This window comes from Kogia breviceps, chromosome 7, assembly GCF_026419965.1.
Source record: "Kogia breviceps isolate mKogBre1 chromosome 7, mKogBre1 haplotype 1, whole genome shotgun sequence".
Classification (NCBI taxonomy): Eukaryota; Metazoa; Chordata; class Mammalia; order Artiodactyla; family Physeteridae; genus Kogia; species Kogia breviceps.
Genome location: NC_081316.1, coordinates 66,295,939 through 66,320,937, shown reverse-complemented (window position 1 = coordinate 66,320,937; position 24,999 = coordinate 66,295,939). Strand labels below are relative to the sequence as shown.

The window sequence follows — 24,999 nt, the reverse complement described above, 5'->3', positions numbered from 1 at the left end:
TGTTTCAGGGTCACTGACACACAAAGGTTATGAGAAGGATGAGAACCTCAGAGTCTTTGTAGAAGCTTATAATTCTGGAAGTAATGTCTGTTGGTAGTGTGTATATGCAGAAATAGAAATGAAAGACAGACAACAGTTACTAGGAGCATGAATTCTGTTTCTGTTCCAAAGTAATAAGGATACACAGAAAAACTGAGGCAACACAGAATTGATAGGAACCGAGTAGGGAGGCCAAACCAGAAGATGTATATTGAAACCTTCTGGACTCATAAGGCTATGGTTTTCTGACTCTCAGAACCATCACACATCTTACAACTGTTAATCACAGCCGTTTACAGATGAGAAATTCAAGACACAGAGAGACAGTAACTTGCTTAAAGTCACAAACACACACAACTTATTGGAAATACTGGGCTGAATACATTCCTACTAGAATGTAAGTTCCACAAGGGCACTATTTTGTCTGTTTTGTTCATTGCTTTATCCCCAGCACCATGGACAGTGCTCACATATAGCAAATATGACATAAGTTTCGTTGCTGAATGAATGAATAATGAATGAATAAATGAATGAGATAAGATCTTTGCTCTTAAACAGCCCCTACCTAGTGGAGAAGAAAATCATGCAAACAATGTTAGTACATGTGATATATGCTATGATAAAAAGGGCAAAAGTGCTAGGAGAGCAAAGAGGAGGTAGCCTTTATGTCAGAGAAACTCTGGTAAATGGTGATGTTTGAGCTGAGTCTTGAGAGGAGTGGGAATTAAGCAGGCGAAAGAGAAGGGTGATGGCAAAAGGGAAAATTTTAGGAGAGATTACAAGGCTGAATAAAAAGTAGGGCAGGGGTTCCTTGTGCCATGGATTACTTTGGCTGTCTGGTGAAGTCTATGGGCCTCTTCTAATATATATATATATATATTTTTTAATGCTAATTGTAAAATACATAAGATTACAAAGAAATGAAATTATATTGGCATAAGTTATCAAAACATTAAAAAACAGTGACATAGTAATCACTATAGTTTTATTAATGCATAACAAGATCTAACTGTAGGTTTAATAACTACTATAATTTTGCAGTAATGACAGGTATAAATGATATTCCAAGATATCTGCAGTAAGTAAAATGTGATATGAAAATACCTGTGATTTCTATTGTTGACAACATCACAGGTACTGTTATATTACCAGGGTCTATTGCCTACACTCACAACTGGAGGAAATGTTCAATTTTAGTTAGAGATTAATAAAAATAAAGACATAATTATTTTCCTATCCAAGTTCACCTACCCTGACTTTAATCCTTGGATCCCTGTGGGCTTATGGATCCAATGCTAAGAACCCTTGGCCCTAGGTACATAATGAAGAGGGCCTGAGTTAGAAGGAGAAGAAGGTAGAGATCTAAGAGAAATTTAAGAGATACAACAATGTTAATGCGTCTGATGATTTGATGGTGGAGAAGGAAAAGAGAAGTATCTAAGTTGATACTCAGGTTTCTGGACTGGGGAATTTATGATATGCAAAATTAGGATAACTGACAAGGCCCACTTAGGGCCTCAGAAGGGCTTTCACTTGGCTTAAACCTTTAGGCTTGAGAAATGTATTTATGATTAAGATGATTAACAATTCTTCCAGACCCTGTCATGATTAGAAAGACTTGTGCAGACAGAACCATAGGCTATGGAGTCAGATACCTGTTTATGGATAAGTGAGCAGAACATACCTTTCAAGCTCAAGTGCATTGCTCTTTCTACCAGGATACTGACTGCAAAAGTTCCATCCAATGCAGTAGGGCCCTCCTGGGCCAGGCAGACTTCAGCTGTGGTGCTGATGCAGGGGACCTGGGTGGAGGCCGGAGACTTCTGGTGGTCATGTGGTGGAGAGAGCTGGAGCTCATCATTTCCTCTGGGGAGCTGCTCAGACTCACTGGGGCTGCTGCAGTCCATGGAGTCCAGCTCATTAGTGGGCCCAGGGTGTGAAGAAAGAGAGGAGAGAACCACATGAACTCTCAAGGCAGCTCCTGAGAGGTTGGAAGCATTTCGTCCAAATAGAGGATACACACCTGCAAGAGGATGAAGGAGGATAAGTCTAGGCAAGCAGGGACACTCTCTAAACCTGGAGATGCTCTCTGAGGGTGCTTGCAGCCCTCTTCTCCTTTGGCAGGGCTACAGGCCCTAATATACCAATTTGCAAAGAAACTGTGAAGTTAACACACACTGTGAGAGTTTTTACTGCCCCCTGCCCCCATCACTACCTGCAACAATGGAAAGTAGTGAGAGGTCTGATTTCAAGGGAAGAGGATAAAAAGCTGGTGGGAGTGGAAAAGTATGAGGGAATGCACAATCTGAAAAGTTGAATACTGCCTTTGGTATCCCTCAATAAAAAGAGGTATTTGTGTTTGAGTTCTGATCCCTAAATCTATATTCAGTTTCCCAAACCTACTTGCTCCAGCAGAGTGAAGTTAAAAGCCTGTCTTTAAGAACTTTAGCTCAAGTGAGCCTTGTACACTTCGAGGACTTTTTCTGTAGTCTCTTTGACTCTAGGCCAGCCCAGATAAAACAGGGCACACGGCATTTGATGAGGTGCTCAACAGAGCCAGAATTATACCTGCTGGGTCCAGAGAGAAGCAGAGAATCTGGGATGATCACCCAGGTGCTCAGTTCTCCTTTAGCTTGGGCCACCCGCTCAACAACAGGGTCAGAGCACAAGGCTAACAGCTAAAATAGGGTTGTGACTCAGTTTCTTCAACCGTATAGTGGGGGAAATAACTAACCTTACAGGAATGTTAAGATGAATAAATACGATGTTTGTAAAGAGTCTAGTCTGGCTGTTTCCAATTCAATCTGTACTATAGTTGCCAGCCTTATTTATCTAGAAAGCAAAGCTATGTCACTCTTCTCTTCAGAAGCTGTTAAAATAGCTTAAGTCCAAACTCTCCTGCTTAGAAGAGGCCTTCAACATAGTACTCCTGCCCAGCTGTCTAGCTTCATCTCCCATCATTTCCCAACCTATACATCCTGTGATCCAGCTGTACCAAATTACTTACGGCGCCTAAAACGTATCAAACTGCTTCCTGCCTCTGTGCCTTCACCCACGCTGCTTCCGTTTAGAAAACCCTTCTTTCCCCCTTTTCGTGACTTACTGCTAAATCCTCTGTAACTCAGGTCAAGCATCATCACTTCCACAGGGATGCTGTCCTTGAACCAGAGATGTTGTGTCCCTGTGCTCCCATAGTGCCACTGAGAATACCTTTCTCATAGTTCTTTTTTTTTGCGGTACGCGGGCCTCTCACTGTTGTGGCCTCTCCCGTTGCGGAGCACAGGCTCTGGACGCGCAGGCTCAGCGGCCATGGCTCACAGGCCCAGCCGCTCTGCGGCATGTGGGATCTTCCCGGACCGGGGCACGGACCCGCATCCCCTGCACTGGCAGGTGGATTCTCAACCACTGAGCCACCAGGGAAGTCCTCTCATAGTTCTTATACTTCGCTGTAATTGTTTATTTACTACTCCACCCTCCCATTAGACTATAAGCTCATTAACTATTTCTGACTCATCTTTGAATTCCCAGGGCCAAGTACATGTAGCAAATACTGAACAAATGTTTGAAAGAAAAGCACCCATAGTGGCACTTGCAAAATGTTACCTCTCTCCTTTCAAACCAGTTTATTACCATGTAGATTTTATGATTCCAAGATGTACTGACCAGAGAGAGAGGATATCCTAATCTCATTAGCAGGTATGCTTTTCAGTGTATTTTAAAACCAACATTCTAGATTATAATATAGGTTCTTATACAGGTGGTTAAAGGTAGTCTCCTAAATTCACTCATTTTTATTTTACATGTATTAACTGAGGGCTTACAATGTTCTAGACACTATGTTAGGTGCAACAGCCTTATGAATTTGGATGTAGTCTAAGGCTACAAAGTTCAGCACCAGTTCTTAGATCTCAGACAGTATACCTTAGACTCCACTAAGGTATACTGTCACTAGATAATGCCCTTCTTAAAGCATCCAGCAAACCTCTTTCTGAAATCTCTGTAGTTTTAAGAAGCATTACTAAATTACTATTAATCTTTCAACATGCAACAATGGAAAGAACACTTACTAACATGTGACCCTGGGCAGTTACCCAACCTACCTGAGGCTCCATTTTCATGACTACAAAACAGGTTTCATACCTACCTCGCAGGATTGCTGGGAGGATCAAATAAAATAATGTCTGAGAGGGTGTCTCACATAGTGCTTGTCGTGGAGCAGCAGCGGCTCAAACCACAAGTGCTAAGCCTAGTTCCTTACTTACCACTGACGGTTAGTGTCCTTGCTGACCTCTCTCCAAGTCTGGCCAGGTCCACATAGGCTGAGCCAATCCAGCTGTCTGTCTGATGGGGCCTCTCCACACTGTCATTGCCATACGCCCGCCAAACTTGGATCTCTAACCTCTCCTCTCTGAAGTACCAAAGCAGTGATGGGCTCCTAGAGACTTCTGCTCTTTTGGATGCCTTGAAAGTAACCATGACCTGCTTTTTGTTTGTAGATTCCTTAGGCTTCTTGAGAGGGGTCCAAAAGCCTTCATGATCGTACAGCTTGTAGCGGAGGTAGCAATATGTATTCTTATGAATGTGCTTCTGGCCAGCAAGCAGCACGCAATGGATGGGCAGCCAGAGCCTCGGGGTGGAGATGGTAACAGTGGCTGGCTCCTCTTCATCCATCTTGACAAAACCCTTCAGATTATTCTCAAAGCTCCAGCCCAATAGCTCAGCAGCTTCCAACACCCGCTCTCTGTCTCCAGGATGGGTGAAGGAAATGGAAAGCTCCAGACCACCCACAATCTTCTGCATGAGCTCCAAGCCGTGAGGCAGGGCCCCCTCTTCTGGTAAAATGATAGGATACCATCCTGTGATCCCTTATGAAAGAAAAGGATGATTTTTCAATTATTGTTTTAAAAGTAAAAAGACTTAGCCACTTTCCACCCCATAGCCACTATCACCCTGGCCCAAGACAGAAGAGAAAACATATACCCACAGTGCATTGAAGTTTGCTTCACCTGACCACTGAAAGACAATGAGATCAGGTGGAAGAACAAAGGCTAGGAGCTGGAAGACCTGCATTTTCTTCTTGGCTCAGCCCAAAACTAGTGGTTCAGTCTGGGTAAGCCATTAATTTCTCTCAGCCCTATTTCCTTACCTGAAAAATGGGAAAAATAGTGCTGATCTTGCCTATCCGACAACCTTATTATAATTGTCAAATGAGATAATGATTTTGGAAGAGTTTTGAAAGAAAATAAAAAATGTGAAATATTATTATGGTACTATGAGTACAATGGAGAAGGCATGGGACAAGATCAGGAGATCTGGGGTCTAGCCCCGGGTCTTTCACCAAGGGAATTGCCACTTAGGGAACACATACCAAGGACCAGGCACTAGATTTCAAAATAACAATTTAAAATATTAGCTACTTGTTACTGAGCATCTATTATGTGTCACAAACTCTCTTATGCTTTATATATATTACTTTATTTATTTCTCTTAATAACCCTATGAAGTTTTGAGGATTAAATGGGATAATAATCCCTATTTTGCAGATGAGGAAATGGAAGAGACCTGCCCAAGTCGTTATAGCTACCAGGTAGTAGAACCAGGATTTGAACCCAGGCCTAGCTGGCTTTAAAGTCTACACACCATCTATTATAGGTTCACAATATCTTTTTTTTTCTTTAAATTTTATTTATTTATTTATTTATTTATTTTTGGCTGCATTGGGTCTTCCTTGCTGCACGCAGGCTTTCTCTAGTTGTGGTGACTGGGGGCTACTCTTCGTTGATGTGTGTGGGCTTCTCACTGCAGTGGCTTCTCTTGTTGCGGATATGGGCTCTAGGCACATGGGCTTCAGTAGTTGTGGCACGCAGGCTCAGTAGTTGTGGCGCACGGGCTTTGCTGCTCCACAGCATGTGGGATCTTCCCAGACCAGGGCTCGAACCTGTGTCCCCTGCATTGGCAGGCAGATTCTTAACCACTGCGCCACCAGGGAAGTTCCGGTTCACAATATCTTATCTAAAACCCTTAGGGTCAGATTTGTTTCTGAATTTAAAAATTTTCAGATTTTAGAAAGATACTGTGGTACATAAACTGAATATTATATTACTAGTCAGTGGTCTCATAGGTCAGGGGTTGGTGAATTTATTCTGTAAAAGGCCAGATAGTAAATATTTTAGGCTTTGGGGCCATATGGTCTCTGCTGCAACTATTCAGCTATGTTGCTGTAGTGAGAAAGTGGACACAGAAAATATGTAAATGAATGGGCACAATGTGTTCCAATAAAGCCATATAATCAGGCAGTGGCCTAAGTCAGAAAATAAAGACTAAATAGTCTCATGTCAGTTGAGGTCAGGTTTGGCTGCTTAATGAGTTAATAAAAAACATTTTACTTTCTGAGCTTTTTGGATTTCATAATTACATAAAACAGATTGTGGATTGGTATAATATTCACAGCAATTTTGAGAAAGGTTTTGTATTAATTAAAATTATAGATGGGAAGATTTAGACTTATTGAGATTAATTTGCCAAAGGCCACTTAAGGTGTTATGATATTTGGAAAAGGCATTTAATTTTTTGGGGCCTTCCAAGTTTTCGTTTATAAAATGAGGACACTGAAATGAGGAGGTTGATCTCTATGACTCCATCTGACTTGGTCGGTCTAAGAACCTATGGCTTTGGCTTTAGTAATTTCTCATCACTTGGGTATTAATTTCCTCACAGCCTAGTGCTTCTTAACATTATTTGGTCACAGACCCCTTTGGCTCTAATGAAAGTTATCCCCAGAAAAATGTACAAATACAAATACATAAAAAATTTCACACCACTTCAGCATGTAAGTGGATTAGATCATTCCTCTTGCTCTGTGATTCTGTAATTGAGATTACTGGCAGGAAGAAACAAAATAGAATGTTCACTTTAGAATAACTCTGAATATAAAGACAAATGATACATTCCAAACTGTCTAAAAGGTTTATTTCCAAGGAGTTAAATTTAATTTGTGAAGGTAGGATTTCTCAGATGGTGCCTATTCCCTGACAAACTCTGTAGTAAGTTTCAGAAGGAAGGAAACTGAGGTGTCCTATGTGCCCAGTCCTGTACAAAGATCTTTCACGTGTATAATTTCATTGAATGCTTTGATAATCTTGCAAAGATCTTATTATTTCCATTTTTAGAGATGAGGAAACGATGGATCTGACAGATGAAGTGACTTGTTCTAGATCACAAACAGTTAGTGACAGAAGTGAGATTTGAACCCTATATCAAGTTGTAGAGACTTCTCTCTGGCAGGCACATAGTACCTGTTTATTGAGTATTGCTCAAATTTCAACTCACAATTAAATTTGGGAGACGTGTGATAAAATTTTGGAAACTAGATTATACAATCCTAGGGAGGCAGATGGGCAAGAGAAGGAAAACTAACATTTACTGAGTGCCTACTATGTGTCAGGTACTTTATATATCCTATTTCATTGATTCCTACCTTGTAGACTTGTCAGCATTAACAGTCTCCATCCATAAGGTAAGTGGGGCTCAGAGAGGTCAAGGTCACTCTGTCAAGGTCACTGAGCTAGTAAAATGTAGGACGGGACCAATATTTCCAGACTACTGCCCTGGTGGTTGTGCCTGCTTTTGGGTCTTCACCTCATACCCTTATTCCTTCTTCAGTGAGAGAGGACAGTATAGTGAAAAAGAATGGGCAAATCTGGATTTGATTTCTAGTACTCTACTACCTGGCTGTGTGGTTGACAAATCACTTAACCTCTGTAAGCCTAAGTTTTCTCATCTGTCAAATGAAGATAATCCTGTATCCCCATCAGTAAGAGTTACCACGAGGCTCAAAAAGGATCTGAGAAAATATTTTACAAAGTGCTATATAATGCAATGGATATTGCCATATTTATTTTAAGTAATATTATCATCATTATCTTTCCTGGAGTAAGATGACAGTACAATGTTTTGAGCTTCTTTGCTTTATTAGAAGGACTTTGAAATGATTAGGAAAGGACTTAAAATGTTTTTGAGAAAACCTTTGAGGTGTTTGGGAGAATTCAGAAGCATGTGTTAAGGGTTTTTTTTGTTTTGTTTTATTTTTTGCTTATCTTGTAAGAGAGCCAGACAAGATGATCTCTTGCAGGGAAGTGAATGGGAAAGGGTAGGATTAGAAAGTGATAATCTAGGGCTTCCCTGGTGGCGCAGTGGTTGAGAGTCCGCCTGCCGATGCAGGGGACACGGGTTCGTGCCCCGGTCTGGGAGGATCCCACATGCCGCGGAGCGGCTGGGCCCGTGAGCCATGGCCGCTGAGCCTGAGCGTCCGGAGCCTGTGCTCCACAATGGGAGAGGCCACAGCAGTGAGAGGCCGGCGTACCACAAAAAAAAAAAAAAAAGAAAGTGATAATCCAGGATCCCTACCAGATCTCTTGATCAGCAGATCTTTTGTTGGAATCTTTACTACTCCAAGCAGATAATCTTTGAATGAGTGGATACTGGTTATATCCCTGGCTGTTAAATCAAACAAAGAAAGAGAAATTATTTGGTGGTCTACTGACTAAGGGCTTGTATTACAATATAGCCATATAATCTTCCACTTACACTCAGTGAATTTCAGTGTTGGAAGATTCATTAGAGATCATCTTGCTCCAGTCAAAACTTGAATGCCCTCTAAATCATTTTAATTAAATCATTAAGTATGTGTATGCACACACTTAAATTTTGAAAAATTCAGGCATACAGAAAAGTTAAAAGAATACTACAATGAACTCCTATATACCCTTCACCTAGATTCACCCATTAACATCTTGACACATTTGCTTTATCTCTCTCTACCTTCTCTCAAATACACTCAATACATATTCTACATATTTTTGCTATACCCTTCAGAAGTTGCAGAGAATAGGACTCCTCACCCCTAAACATTTCAGCATGTATCTCCTAGGAAGTGCTATACCATTCAAAACAGAGCCCTTTTAAATTTTGACTGTGAGTCATTTGGTGCCCACCTGACTTGGTATCTTCATGATAAATAGCAAAAGTAACTTCTGCAAACTCCAACAACTCTGCCAGGAAACAGGCTTCTCCACTGCAGTGCTGAGTTACCAAGTTACATGAGAATTCACTGTGATGGGAGAACTCAGGGCAGAAGGAACAGGCCACAGGGTGGGTTTGGCGCTGTTCTCCCTTGGGCAGGAAGGACAGATGAGTGGTGACAAAGGCATTGACCCCGACTGTGGCACTAAACTGCAGAGCGGGTTCCTGCTCAGCCAAAGCCCTGTAGGGGAGAAGGGTGGGAATGAGAAGGAGGTAATATCAGAAATCAGCTTGACTGCCTAGAAAACATCACCATTTCCACAAGGCCACCAAGAACACTAACCAACCATGTGTTTCCTATTTAGGCTTTTGGCAATGCCACTATGTGTTTTCTTAGTAATCTCAATATTACAGTGTATGTGTATGTGAGGGAGACAATATTCATCTACCTACTAGAGTGATACTACAAGGACACTCCATTGTACAGTGGTCTGGCTTCTTGCCCATTTTTCTTAAAAGCGCAACACAGACCAAATGCGGGACTTACAAAAAACTGCCTGCCACCTAATCTGACTTTCCCTGTGAGTTCCCAGAGAGAAAAGCAACTGAGTTTCTTATCTATTACTCAGTCTCTCTGAGGTCTACTGAGTATCGAAATTTCAAGTCCTTCTCTGTCAATTAAACAGTAGTTAATTTAACACCATGTTTAAGAATTCTGACTTGGGCTGGGTCTTACCCAGTACAGGTACTCCATTATACACAAGTTTCATGCCTTCATGGCCTTTGCACATGTTCTTCTCTTTGACCAGAATAATCTTCAGCTCTCTTGGGCATTATGATTAACTCCTACTCTTCTTTCAAGACTCAGATTAAGATATTTTGAAGGGTCTTGAATGCCACGTTGAGCAAGCAGGTTGGACCTTATCCTGTTGTGGACCACTACCCTAAAGTGGAGTGAGTACAATCTAGGGGGTTCACAGGGTAAACTATTTGAGCATAGGAAAAAATTATTAAAACTTCTAGAGTTGTTATCTCATATATTAAAGTTTTACTACTCTCTGGTATATTTTATGTATATATTAGTGTAGTAGTAAATGAAGATGACTTATACATGAATAAGTATACACATATTTAGAGAGTATGCTAAATTTTTATTTTTTTATTAATAGGAATGTAAATTAAAATTAGGAGACCACTGCTACTGACAATGAGAAACCATCAAGAGTTTGAATATATGGGAAAACATGATTAAAAAACTGCCCCGGCATCTCTCTAACACTAAGATGTTCTCAAGCAATTATTGGAAAAGTCTATTTGGAGAATTTAGTGAGGAAAAATATTAATTAGACTGAACATTTTTACCAGCTACTTCAGTGTCAGATCTCACACGGAAGTAATTCCATTAGTTATTTAGCAACTATGAAGTTAAAGGTAAATAATCTGACTCTAAGTTGTAACAAGGGAAGAAGTTAAGGAGCATTTGCCTCTTTCTTGAATTCATGTCCAAAGTGAGCTAGTCCGCCTCAGGATCGTGATCTAGTTCTCCTTACTAGGTACCTGATACATGCTGGAACTATGCTATGTGGTGGCAGGGACAGAGAGGAGTTCAGGCAGTGTCTGTGTCTAGAGGAACTCACAGCCTAGGTGAGGAAAACTCATGTATACAAATAATTGAAACAGAGTGATATGTGCTGCAACCAAGGTGCTAATAGACAAAGGACAAAGCACCGATTCTATCTACATGTAGGAGAGACAGAGGAAGGCTGCAAAGTCTTGAAGAAAACAGAAGTTTGTTTAGAGGACAAAAGGAGGAAGAACATCCAAATTAGAGAGAAGAATGAGTGAAGACCTGAAGGAGGGAAGAGAGGGCCATGCTGTTTATACACAGAAACAGTGTTTCGGGCAGAGAAAATAGCAAGACAAAGGCCTTGAGGGGAAAAAGAGCATGGTGTGTTCAGAGGTAATAAGAAAGCCAGTGCCTGGAGTGGAGTGAGTAGAGCAGCAACTACCAGGAAGAGAGGAGGTCATAAAGATAACGGGGTGAGATCATGTGGGGTCTTACAGCCATTTTAAAGACTCTGGCTTTTACTCTGAATGAGATGGAAAGGCATTGGTGGGTTTTAAGTAGATGTGTGTCAAGACCTGATTTAAGTTTTCATAAGATCACTGGCTTCTGTATTGAGAACAGACTAAAGGGGAATAAGCTAGAAAAATAGGAGGTGGTACTCAGAGATTGAACATAAGAGACTATAGAGGAGGTGTAGTGGTGATTGGTCCTGGCATGGTTGGTGGGCATAGCGTCTGACCTTGGGAATAAGAGGGTAAGTAGGGTAGAGGATAAAATTGTTGGACAAGGTCAAGAAACTAAATTGCTCATAACAGTTAAAACAGCAAAATTTGCAAGTGATTTATTCACTTATATTCCTATATGCTTTCTTAAGAGGAAAAGAGTAGTGTTTAATAAACTGGAAATTGTATGCAAGAAAGTTTTATGTTATTTGGGCGTCACATATTATGTGGACTGCAGTGGAGAAAGGTTTGCTTTGAGAATTGCTTTTCTAAGGTGAACTTACTTGGCTGCTGCTTGCAAACCACAGGCTCTGATAATCTGGACTGAGATGCAGACGGTTCGAGCTGCAAGAACTCCCTCTGCTGTCCTTGGAGTACACCTGTACCTTAGGCCCACATCCAGTAAACCTAAAGAATGAGGGCAAAAGGAAAAATGAAAAGAAGGTTGGTTGGAATAATCTCTGTTCTACCAAACCCCAAGTCTAGTCAGGAAGGAAGGAAGAGGATAAACACTATAATCCTAATGAACAATATGGGGCCTTAGCAGTGAAACAATCTGTGGTCAGAATCACATTATATTATTGTACTTTAGGATTAATAAGGCAGAACAGACGTCACTATTTTCACTTTATATCCAAGAAACTATGGCTCAGATATTCATCTGCTTGCCAAAATCACATTAACTATCAGAGGTAGAACTTAATCCCAGTTATTTTTATAGAATTGAGATGGACTCTAACCTTTCTTCTTTTTTAAACCTTTAAAAGGTTTTTTGCACTCATATATTTCTGTCACCCTCCTACTGCCACCATCTTAAACACCTTCACATGCCATCTTTTTATAAAAATTCTATCACATTTCAGGGAAAGCTTTAAGGAACAATAGAACAAGCTGATCAGTGAGGGTCAGGAGGAACAACTCAATCTTAATCATAGCAAGATAAAACCTTTTGCTTGGGCAGATACTCTCCAGTAAGGATGAACAGTAACTTGATTTAGAAGGCTAATTCTAGTTATTCATGATGTATTTGGAGGGTGGGTCATCTAGCTGGAACCATTAGGTTATAATTCAAAACTCCAAATTCTAACTAATCCCTTCTAACTTTAAATCCTGACTTCTTCCTCCCTCACAGTGACTTCCCAGTTCATGCTGACTATATTCTTCCAATCCTACATCATGTTGCCTTGGAATAATAATTCTCTGAGTACACCTATATGATACTTAGGTTTTATGCCATGAGGGCTTATCAAATGCTTGCTGAAGTTAAAGGTGAGATGAGACAAGCAACACTTATATACAGAGTCTACATAACTATGAATTTTCTAAAATTATATGCAAAATTTGCAGTGTATATTCTACACTCATTTTCTACGAGAAGGTGTCTCATAGTTTTTATCAGATTCTTAAAAGGGTAAGTACCACAAAATGTGAAGAATCACTAATTTAGAGAGAAAAGGGACATTTATATATACTAGGGAAAGATAAACTAGTCTTCAATTACCTGATGATTGGTTCCTTAGTTCATTCCTATTCTCAAGCCTGGGGGTTAAAGGGAGATTAAAGGTCTGTATTCCCATGTCCTCACGGTGCTGCATGGTTACAATGGCACAGATCCTCGATAATGGCAAGGTTCCTTTGGCGACCATCTGGTCTTTCACATTAGGATAATAGTACCTGCAAGCCACAAAAGGACAAGCTGTCAGTTGAAAGAATAAGGTGGATGAATGATTCACTCTGCCCCAGGGATCAGCTTTCAGTATCTAGTTACCTTTGGTGCCTGACTGTTCTGTATTTCTGGTATACAGCTGTGGTTGTGTCTGGCTGGATTTACTGCCCATTACTTGGAGGAAGAACCCCATACATTATACCCTGTGTTCAAGACAAAGCCCAGCTTCTCACAGGTTTTCTATTTGAGGAATCTGCATCTGGCTTGGCCCTTTGGGAGTAGCCACTCCTGAGAGCATCCATCCTGCAGCACAAGTGGTTCTAAGCAGTGCAGTTCCAATGTCTTCTATGGCTTCAGGCCCATGCCCCTCAAAATTGAAGGGGCGATGAGGATCTGTTAGTACCTACTCTATTTCCTCCTCACGTTAAAATTATTTTAGTTGGTTTCTTGGGGGTGAGGATGCAAAGGGGGAGGTTAAACATCTATATTCATGCCATTATCTTTCCTGGAAATCTGCCGAAGTCTGTGCCATGAGTGGAATTATATTTTACAAAGGCCACTCTTCTGGTGGTGGGAAGAACGGATTACAAGAAACGATTCTAGAAGTGGGGAGACCAGTTAAGAGGGTATTACAATAATTTAGGCATGATACAGTGAGGGCCTGAACTTATAATATAAGGTAGAAAGAGAAGCAGAAAAAAGGTGACTGATACATTTAAGTGACAGTAGGAGATAAAACTAAAACTTCTCTTCCAAATGTAAGTAGTGTTTAGAAGTATAAGATACAACTGCTCCCAAGGGCCTAATAACTGAACAGATTTCAGTAAAATCTGGACAAGAGTCATTATCAAACCTAAATAATATTAAACAGGGCAGAAGGGGGCTCTTTGCTTGCTTATAATTCAACATGGGCTAATTAAGGGAAGGATGCTCTGTGACTATGCACTTCCTTCCTAGGCACAGGCATGGGTTCTCCACACTGTACCTGCACCAGATTTCAAACTGGACTCCACCTCCAGGTACAAGCCCGTGTGCAGAGAAGGCACTGAGTAGGAGCCTTTGCACTGGAATTTCAGCTGGCAACAGGAGAGAGTGACGGTGCTCACTATTAAAGATGGGGTCTGGAATGCAGAGTGTGGTTGTAGATCTGAAAGGCTTCAGAGTGAGTCCTTTGGAAAAGAAAAGCAGTTCAGAATAATCCAACACATCATTTAGTGTTTTACAGGGACTTCCCTGGTGGTCCAGTGGTTAAGAATCCGCCTTCCAATGCAGAGGACGTGGGTTCGATCCCTGGTTGGGGAACTAAGATCCCACATGCCGTGGGGCAACTAAGCCTGCGCACTGCCAACTACTGAGCCCACGCACCACAACTAGAGAGCCCGCGTGCTGCAACTACAGAGCCTGCACGTCATGGAACCTGCAGACCACAACTAGAGAGAAGCCCACATACCGCAACGAAAGATCCTGCAAGCCGCAGCTAAGACCCGATGCAGCCTAAAAAAATAAAAGAAGTGTTTTATATGTAGTTTTACAGTATGTTAATATCCAGTATTGTTCAATTTTATCCTCACAATACTCCTGTAAAGAAAACAAAGTAGGTATTATTTCTCCTACTACACAGATGAGGATGTGTAGCAGGAGACGTTACATAGTCAACCCAAATGTCTTAGAGCTAGTAGGTCACAGACCTGGGACCAGAATTTGTATCTTCTGATTGTATTACTCCTACCAAGGTCCATTTCCCTAGCAGCTCTGGTCCCCAGAGATGCCATGGTAATACAGAAGAGATTCCTTTGTTGGTAGACAACGTGTAAGAGTTCCAACTTCTTCACTTCCTTACCAACACTTATTAGTCTGTTTTTAAAAAAATTATAGCCATCTAAGTGAGTGTGATGTGGTATCTTGTGGTGGTTTTGATCTTTATCCCCCAAATGACCAATGATGTTAAGCATCTTTTCATGTACTTATTGACCATTTGTATATCTTTAGAGAAGTGTCCATTTAGATCCTTTACCCATTTTTAAATTGGGTTGTCTTTTCATTACTGATTCGTAAGAGTTCTTTATATCAATATATCCCGGATACAAATCCATTATTTGAACCTCAAAACCAATACTGGCAGCACTTTCACGGTTATTCAAGGACATGCTCAGAATAGCAGAAAATTTGAGTCACCCAACTTGCTCATTCCCAGCTGAGATCAAACAAGGTGACACTCTGTCTTCTTGTTTTAGCTCTCAGAGATGACCAGAGGATGGGATGGCAAGGGACAGTGCAATGTAGTGCAGGGGATCTGGCTCTGGGGCCAGCTGGACAGGGTTTGAATGCCAACCTTGGCACTTGTTAGTGGGGCGGCCTCAGTCACTAACACTCTGAACCTTGTTTTCTCTTCTGTAAAATAAAGAAAATAGAGTCTATGAGGATGAACTGTTTTAGGATTTAAGATCATGATCTATGTGAGATATGTATATGTACATATTTCCCCCAGGAGCAATGGTTTGGTATTCTCTTAATTCAGTGCTCTTGAGACTTTATTTTATTTTTTTAAATTTTTTATTTATTTATTTTTTTTGCGGCATGTGGGCCTCTCACTGCCGTGGCCTCTCGAGACCCTTGCAGAGCACAGGCTCCGGACGTGCAGGCTCAGCGGCCATGGCTCACGGGCCCAGCCACTCCGCAGCACGTGGGATCCTCCCAGACCGGGGCACGAACCCATGCCCCCTGCATCAGCAGGCGGACTCTCAACCACTGCACCACCAGGGAAGTCCTTGATGACTTTATAGAATATAACTACAGTAGATAATGAGAATCAACTGTATGTTAATAGATGATAAGAGTGAGTAGGCATGTAAATGATATAAAATGAGACAGAATGTAAATAACTGATGGACCTAGGTAAAGGGTATACAGAAGCTCTTTGTACTATTTTTGTAACTTTTCCATAAATTTGAAATCAAATCAAAATAAAATTAAAAAACAACTTAAGAAAAGTAAAAACTCAGGCTATCTCCTGTACTGCCCAGGTAAGGCTGGAAATACTGAGGAACATAAAACTGACTCAGGAAAAAAAATCCCTAAGCATATTCAACAAAAGAGCCACACAAGAATGAGAAAGCCTAATCTCCCAAACCTACCATTTTCAAGGAACTCAGGTCCTTTCAGCACACTGGGTTGTGAGTCTTGAACTGGAAAGTAGTACTGGACATAACAATCTGCTTCTCCCCAGACTGTTGCCTGAAGAGGGGCAAGCCCTTTAATCTTGTCTATAAGGAGTTCAAAGTGGTGCTCCATCAATCCATTTCCTTGGTCCTCTGCCTGTTAAATGAAACAGAGATACTGGGGAGCTTTAAAGAGTAATTTGTATAGTGTATTCATGCTTCTCTATGAAGTCTGAGAATAGATGAAGAAATAAGCATAATTGGCTGATACTAAAACAGATACTTAATTTTCATTGTGTATAAATCTCACAACTGTTCACTGTAATCAGATCAGGCAGGACCTACTCTAGGCTGTGAGACTGGGTCAATATTAGGAAATCCATAAATGTAACAGAGTACACTAATAGAGGAAGGAAAAAAAGTGACTATCTCAATAAAGGCTAAAAAGCATTTGATAAAATTTAATCAGATGTTCCTGATTCTTTGTACACTAAAACCAGAAGGCTATTTCCTTAATAGGATAAAGAACACATATTTGAAACAAGTTTTCATTTACTTTATTATTATTATTTTGGCCATGCCACATGGCATGTGGATCTTCCCTGACCAGGGATAGAACCCGTGCCCCCTGCATTGGGAGTGTGGAGTCTTAACCACTGGACCGCCAAGGAAGTCCTTAATTATTATTTCTAGTGAAGTTAGGAATAACACTGAGACTGTTTATTAATGGGGAGGTAGTGAATACACTGTTACTGAAGGCACTTCTACTACTAATATGATAAATATATAATGGAAAAAGTTTAGAGTTCATAACAAATAAACAATAACCAAACAAACAAAACAAAACAAAAACAACAACAAAACCATAACCTACTAATAGGTATTTTCTTAATAGTTCTTTCTCTGCTAGAGACATTAAATTTGTCATTCAGATTAAAAAACATAACACTTAAATGGTGTGGACACTGAGACCTGGCTATACTAATAAAGACATCAAATGTAAGATAGAGGAGGACATGATACAGTGGACTTAAAGAGTCAGAAGACCTGTGTCTGAACACCAATTCTCCCATTCTCAGCTGTGTGACCCTGGACGAGTAACATAACCTCTTTGAGTCTGTTTCATCACCTAAAAAAGAGAATGACAATGACCTACCTCATGTAGTTGTTAGGGGAATAAACATGATAAAGTATGTCAATGTGCTTTCTCAATTGAACAGCACTGTACAGAACAAATAACTTTTAAGTTATTAGTAGAAAAGCAAGGAACTTCACTTTACCTTTCCAATATGGATTTGGTCAAGAAACAGAATATTTTGCTGGTTTACATTTGGGATCACTCTTTATCTCCACCTACATTATTTCCCCCAGATTACCTTTTGTTTTTTTTTCATTGAGACTATTTTTTTTAGAGCAGATTTAGGTTCACTTCAATTTTTTTAAAAAGGCAATTAAGTTAGTAAATTAGAGGATTAAGATCTGGTTATCCAATTACATTTTCTTTATAAATTCAAGGAGCTCAGAGGGACACAGGTATCCGTTTAAACAAAGAAAGAAAAATACCAATGATTCTTTTGAGCTACAGCAAGCATTGAAGTGCAAGTATGTTCTTTTGTTGAGCCTTTCACTATTGAAATAAGAATTTGGGGCAATGGTTTCATTAAAACATGCAAGATAAAATGAGATTACGGTGCTTGAAATTTGCTAAGAGAGTAGATCTTAAGTGTCCTCACCAAACACACACAAAAGGTAACTAGATAAAATGATGGATATGTTAATTAGCTTGATTGTGATAATCATTTCACAGCATATGCATGTATCAAAACATCACCTTTTAAGCCTTAAAATAAGATTACGTTTTTTGTAAACAATCAAGTGTTTAGTCACTACCATAGCAACAGATGCTACAGATGGCTGGTCCAGGAAATGGGCTGGCCTGGGGTTGAAGGGAGGAAGTGTTGCTTCTTCATTCTTTAATCTTTGCAGTGCTATTATCTGATCTGAAGAACCCATAGCTAAAAAGACTCGAAGACTCCCATTTTGGTGGCCTGAGAACACATCAATCACAGGCATGTAGCTGTCGACAGCAACGACTGGATACTGAGCATCAAGCAGCAGGCAAGAAATCTTGGGATCTCTAAAGGGAGAGAAATTGTGCATGAGTAAGTAACAATCACCAATCATGTAATAGAGTTGCTTCATTTCTTACCTGGCTTGTTTTCTCAGTTTGTTAAAATGGATCTACAGAGACTTCCCTGGTGGCGCAGTGGTTAAGAATCCGCCTGCCAATGCAGGGTATACGGCTTCGAGCCCTGGTCCGGGAAGATCCCATATGCCATGGAGCAACTCAGCCCATACGCCACAACTACTGAGCCTGTGCTCTAGAGCCTGCGAGCCACAACTACTGAAGCCTGCATGCCTAGAACCCGTGCTCCACAACAAGAGAAGCTACTGCAATAAGAAGCACGCACATTGCAACGAAAAGTAGCCCCTGCTTGCCGCAACTAGAGAAAGCCCGCGTGCAGCAACGAAGACCCAACACAGTCAAAAATAAATAAATAAAATATTTTTAAAAATTTAAAAAAAAAACAAAGAAAGAAAACAGTATACCAATTCCTCAAAAAAAATTTTTTTAAAAAAAGCCTGGTGGCGCAGTGGTGGAGAATCCGCCTGCTGATGCAGAGGACACGGGTTCGTGCCCCGGTCCGGGAAGATCCCACATGCCGCGGAGCGGCTGGGCCCGTGAGCCATGGCCGCTGAGCCTGCGCGCCCAAAAAAAAAAAAAAAAAAAAAAAAGGATCTACAACTAGAAAAGTAATGGTGGTTCAAAAAAATATATGATTCTATCCATAATCCATCAAATAAAAATGACCAGGCAGATAAGTTCCAAACTCAGCAATTTGACAGGCAGGGGGGGAATGTGTCTAACTTATCTCTGTACCATCATGGCCCCAAGGCTTGCTGAATAGCATTATTTTAGAGGTAGGCAGTGTGGTCAGCTAGAAAAAGTATAGATTTTAGAGTCTGGCAGATAAGATTTGAGTAATATTACAAATAATATTGGCCATTTACTGAGTACTTACTATGTGGTAAGCACTTTACAATGTTTCTATAATCCTTCTAACACAGCAAAGGTTGCCATTATCCACTATTCACAGGTGAGAAAAAAGTCCAAATGCTCTTCATTCAGATTCACCATGCTGAATCTCAGATCTACCTCTTACTTGGCTCTATGACTCTAAGTAATCAATATAAGTTTTAAAAGTCTGTTTCCACATCTATAAAATGTAGGTAATAAAACTTCCAACAAAGGGCTATTGTTAGGACTAAACTAAGATAGCAAATATAAAATACCAACATGATAAGTGCTTAGTAATTGATAGCTATTATCACTTTATGCTCTCTCGGCAATGAATGGGGTCGAAGGAAAGGGGAATACCAGACCAAACTAATACCACAACAAAAAGGGGGAAAAAGCCAAAAGCTTACAGCTGACAATGACATTCATGATTCCAGCAGCACTCCTTAGCCTGACCAGGCTTCCCAATGTTACCATCATATAAGTACTTAACTGTTCACTGAAGGCTTACCCGTTTATTTTCTCACTGGATCCTCCCAACTGCTCCAAGAGGGAGATAGGAGATCTGTCATCACCCTCATTTTTTCATCATCTGTTCCAGCCTCACAGATGATGAAAACAAAGCCAGAGAGGCTGACAACTCCAAGTTAAATAAGTCTCCTCATTTGTATAATGGGGATAACGACAATACTTCCTGGGGTTATAGAAAGGCTCACATGACAGTGAGCCATTTCTATAGACAGTGCCCGCAACAGTGCTCTTTGCAAAATGTAAAATACAGCATTTAAAACACAGAAACATGAGAAGGCTGTTAGGAAGGAGGTCAGTTCTAAAATAATTAAAAATCACTACCTTGAAACAAAAAATGAACAGTCTGTACTGAGGATAGAAATAATCTTCAGATAAATCAATACCCCATCTAGGTTTTGAGTAGTGATAAGTGAGGTACAGCAATCAAATCTGAAGGTCTAAGAAACAATGCTCAGTACAGAAATCTTGCAAATAGCTGATGTGAACAATAGTAACTGAAGTTTGTGACAGAGAGATACACCATCAGTTTTTTGAGGTGATAACTTGGCAGTTGAGTTTCTTGGTGAGGAGAGTGGACTACAGAGCCAGATTCTCTGGGTTCTAACCCTGGTTCCACTACTTACAATATATCTGACAAGTTATTTAACTTCCCTGTGCCTCTGTTAACTCATGTGTAAAATAGGGGAAATAAAATTTACCTGCCTCATGAAGGACTGTTGTGGGGATTAAAATGACTTGATACATGTAAGGTTCTTAGCTTAGGGCCTAAAACATGGAAAGCAGTATCTGTAATATTGCTATAACATAGGAGAAAGAGTAGCAACTGTGGTGAAATTGAGAAAAGTCCTCCAAGGAATTATTGGGTTGTTCATGTTTGCAAACCACAAATATTCCTCTTCAGTTCATACAAAGTTAAAGATGTAAAACAAGAATACTTCAAAAGGTCCTATTTACTTGAATGACATGTAAAACTGATGGAGGGGAAGTTTCACCAGCCCGAGCAGCTTGTCCTGTCCTGGGCTCCGCACCTTGTTCCAAGTTTCAATTACCATCACATTGTTCTTAAGCCTTTCCAGGCATTTGGAAGACAGAGAGACAGGAATCACCTAGGGAGAGGAACAGCAGAAAAAAACAAAACAAAACCCCACATCTGAGACAAAGTATTAATTTATACTTTTATTCAACAAGCATTTACCAAAGCCTATTTGTGTGCCAAGCACAGTGCTAGGAGCTGAAGACGTCAAAATAAAACCCACTCTGTTATCCTCAGTCTAAAGCCACAGTCTTGTGTTAGAGACAAACACATAAAGGCCAAATACAAAATGGCATGAATTCTCTGAGGACAAAACTCATATAGATAGGGCTTCTGGGACACAGGTAGGAAAAGAGGATATTCAGGAAATGCAAGTAGCTGAGCACAGCTGGACTATCTAGTGTGAAGAGAAGAGTGGCCTGAGTCGAGACTGGAGAAGTATAGGTAGTCTTAAAGGGTCTTGCAGTTCAAACTTAGGGATTGGATTCTATCCTGAAGGCTACGGGTAATCACTGAAAGGTTTTCTTTTCAGCAGGAGAGTAAAATATTCAGGTTAGTGTTTTAGAAAGATCATTCCTGTTGGTGCACAGAGGAAGAAATGGACAGGGAGAGACAAGAAACAGGACAGTCTGAAGGCTAGGTGGAATGAGAGTGAGGGTCTGAATGAAAGCAGTGGCAATGGAGTGGAGATAAGAGAATTTATTCCAAAGATAATTAAGTTTGCAGCATCTACTGGATTTGGTGAATCTTTATGTAATAAAGACTCAAGGACAACTTTTAGGTTCTGCTTGGGTTTCTGAGCAAATTATAATATGAATTAGGGCAGACAGGAGAAGGAGGAACAGATTTGGAGGGAATAATAAACTCAGATTTGAATACATCTGAATTTCTTCTTCCATTTACACATCTTTATTGGATACCTGCAATTTGCCAGGTGATGTGTTAGGTGCCAAGAGGAAACTGCTTTTAAGATATCCAGGTGGTGACGACCAACAGGCAGTTAGACACAGAGATCTGAAACTACAGGTTAATGCCTGGCCTGAAAGAAGTGTGGATTTCGAAGTCATCTTCACACAACTGAAGCTATGGGAGTAGATGTGGCGACCACGGGGAAAAGAGGGTTGGTTTGGAAGAATGCCAAGGATAGAGTAATGAACAGGAACACTAAAAATTAAAAGTAGGAGAGAGGAAGAAGTACTGTGATCACGACTCTTTTCCTAGTTTTCTTACTGGCCCAATGACTGAAAAAAAAAAAAACAGTTCTTGAGTCAGGAAGAAAATAAGAGAGAGTTATGAAAATCAAGAAAGGAAACAATTTAAGCAATAGCATCAAATTCTACTGAGAAATCAAGTAAGATGAATACTGAAATCAGTGGAGGAATAAATGAGACTGAGGAAAAATAAATAAAATAAAGAAGGAGAGATTGGAGAAACAGAAAAGAAAGAAGGAAGTTCAACTGATCAAAGCTCTAGAGGAAGAAGAAAGGAACAGAACTCAGAATTCAGGCAAAAGACAGTGGGAAACCATATCAACTGAGATAGAATAGAAAGAAATAGACACACAAAAAGTTTTAAAATGTTGGCAACGTCTTTTCCTCTTCCCATACAATAGTGGGACTGGATCTGCATACCAGATAATTATAAAAGTACCTCTAGTCTGAAAATTCTCATTTTTTTTACAGTGGAATTATGATTTAGGAAACATACTTCTCTCCCCTCCCCAACTCCTGCCTTCATCCTTAATGCATATGGAATGTTAAGACATGTACAAAGTTACCTGAGAAAAGTTAAAGACTGGTTTTGTTGTGCCCCATGCAATGACAGATCTGGTGACTTCTTCTGTGCTGAAGAGCTTGCAATTTAAATAAACATTGCATGATGGTTGTTTCTCAGATTCTCCAGTAATGAAATCTTTCCCATCTGGCACCATCAATAGCACATGCAACAGCAAAGCACTTTCTTTTGTTGACACGTTTATCTGATTTATCAAATCGTGAGAGGCTGGCACAGCCGTGAAGGTTGAAGGACTTGATACAACAGGGCTTGGTGACTTTGGGGTGGGGAGCACCAAATTCTGTGTTTTCTTTACAGTTTCTTCATGAATTTGATTTAGGTTCTGTGGATTTTTGGTACAGGTAACATGTTGACTAGGTTCCGGCAGTGTCTTATCTGGACTTGTAAGAGCACAAAGTGGGCTATGTTGGGTGTTGCTACTTAACTTTGTATTGACACCAGCGAAATCCTTGTTATTTATAACAAGCTCCACAGTTACCTATAGAACATAAAAGGAAGAGAGTTAATAGGAACATTTTCTAGAATCAGAATCAGAATTTTGGAGCTAGGAGCAGCATCAGATTGTTAGGATATAAATTAATTCATCCTCAAATACCACAATAGTAGGAACACTAATAGACTGCACATACATCACCTTACCAGGACTAAGAAAAGCTAGGCAGATGATTTATTAATAATACAAGATGAGCCTAAAACATAAGTAAGTGCTCAGAAGAGAATGGAGACATATTTAAAGGACACAGAATCCAGTTTGTCCCACTGGACAAATCCAGGACAAGCTGAGTTTCAAAATGAATAATAATAGTAGTGGATTATAACCTTTTGAATAACATAAGAATCCATGAGTCCATACCAATATAAATAAATAAGGGAGAAGGGACAACTCTTCTACATAGTAGAATACCAATTAAGAAATGCACAGGGAATGATGGAGTTAATGGTGAAGTCAGAAAATCATATTCTTTCAAATATCATAGTAATAAGTGACTCAGATAAACCCCAAATGGAGGACATTCTACAAAATAACTGGCCTTACTTTTCAAAAATATCAAAGTACTAAAAGACAAAGAAGGGCGGCAGAACTGTTCTAGGCTAAAGGAGATTAGAGAGAGAGACATTTAAATGCAATGGGTGTCTGCTTCTTGAGTCTAAGATACAAACCCGTGTAGTATTTCTGACACACTTTCACTTAATAATGACTGTTAATGGCCTATAATCAAACCCTACCCATTAGCTATGCAAATAATAAGACCATTATGTAAATTGAGGTTAATTAATTGTTTAAAGGTTCATCCCTTCTTCAGAATTAGCTACCCTATGATCTTTAGCTCTATCACATATCATATGAATAAAGAAAAGAAAATAAATTTAATTAATTAAAAACAAATAAACACAATGCATGATCCTGGACTGGAAAAAAAGTGCTACAAGGGAAGTATTGGCATAGTTGGTGAAATTTGAGTATGGACTACAGACAGAATATATTATTGCTGTTAAATTGATCTTTATAACTGTACAGCATTATGTATAATGTTGCCTTTGTTTTTAGAAAATACACACAAGAAATTAGGGAGAAAGAGGTTTAATGTCTGTAACATATTCTCAAATAGTTCAGAAAGAAATTGTGTGTGTATGTGTATAGAGAGAGAGTGGGGAGGGAGACAAAAAGAGAGAGAGAAAGAGACAGAAGAGGTAGATAATTATAAAGCAGATACGACAAATAATTGCTGAGTCCAGGTAAAGGGTATATGAGTTCTTTGTACTATTTTTGCAATTTTTCTTTAAGTTTGAAGTTATTTTTAAAAGTTTAAAATGTTAAAAAGTAAAAAAGGATGTGGGATAAATGATGAAGAATGAAAGTGGTCACTATTACAATACTGAATTACTAGAGATAAAGGGGACTTGAAGCTCCTTTTATTTAAAACCCACAGCAAAGTTCTTTTGCTCTATTGAATATAGACAGCAAACTATTTAGAACAGTACTTCTCTCAACAAAGCCAGGAAAGAAACAATTTCTAGTCCATCAACTCTATTTATTACCCCATTCTGATTATAAATCTTGCAGTCTAGAATGAACAAGGAAAGCAAAAAATAAAACTTTGGTAGTAGAAGAATAATGTGATATTAATTTTTTGCAATGGTAGTCAAACAAGTTTTTAAAATTAAATGGTATCTATTATTAAGAAGGCCAGGAAGAGGGCAGAGAGGGCTTCCAAGAGGAGGAAGCAGCATGAAAATCAAGAACAAAAGCATGGATGCATAACCCAGCACAATACTTTAGCAATTCTTTACATAGTTTGACATGGCTATTGGTAGGGAATTTGGAACAGAGAAAGCTGCAGTGGTCAGCTGGGGTCATATGGTATGCCTTGTATTTTATCCTCTGGGT

General features: G+C 39.8%; 1 protein-coding gene across 5 annotated transcripts in view; it reads right to left on the bottom strand.

Annotated features, from left to right (window-relative positions):
• The window catches only part of C2CD3 (C2 domain containing 3 centriole elongation regulator), a 125,446-nt gene that overhangs the window by 47,346 nt on the left and 53,101 nt on the right, over positions 1-24,999 (bottom strand). For 4 of the 5 annotated variants that reach the window (XM_059070793.2, XM_059070790.2, XM_067038534.1 and 1 more), the window contains 11 exons: positions 22,594-23,088; positions 20,738-20,889; positions 18,064-18,310; positions 16,150-16,330; positions 14,001-14,184; positions 12,851-13,023; positions 11,634-11,757; positions 9,033-9,301; positions 8,446-8,535; positions 4,302-4,904; positions 1,724-2,062 (listed from right to left, as the gene is read on the bottom strand). In XM_059070793.2, the coding sequence (XP_058926776.1) occupies positions 1,724-2,062; positions 4,302-4,904; positions 8,446-8,535; positions 9,033-9,301; positions 11,634-11,757; positions 12,851-13,023; positions 14,001-14,184; positions 16,150-16,330; positions 18,064-18,310; positions 20,738-20,889; positions 22,594-23,088 (2,857 nt within the window). The remainder of the gene's footprint in view (positions 1-1,723; positions 2,063-4,301; positions 4,905-8,445; positions 8,536-9,032; positions 9,302-11,633; positions 11,758-12,850; positions 13,024-14,000; positions 14,185-16,149; positions 16,331-18,063; positions 18,311-20,737; positions 20,890-22,593; positions 23,089-24,999) is intronic. The other variant, XM_067038532.1, reaches the window with a different exon arrangement.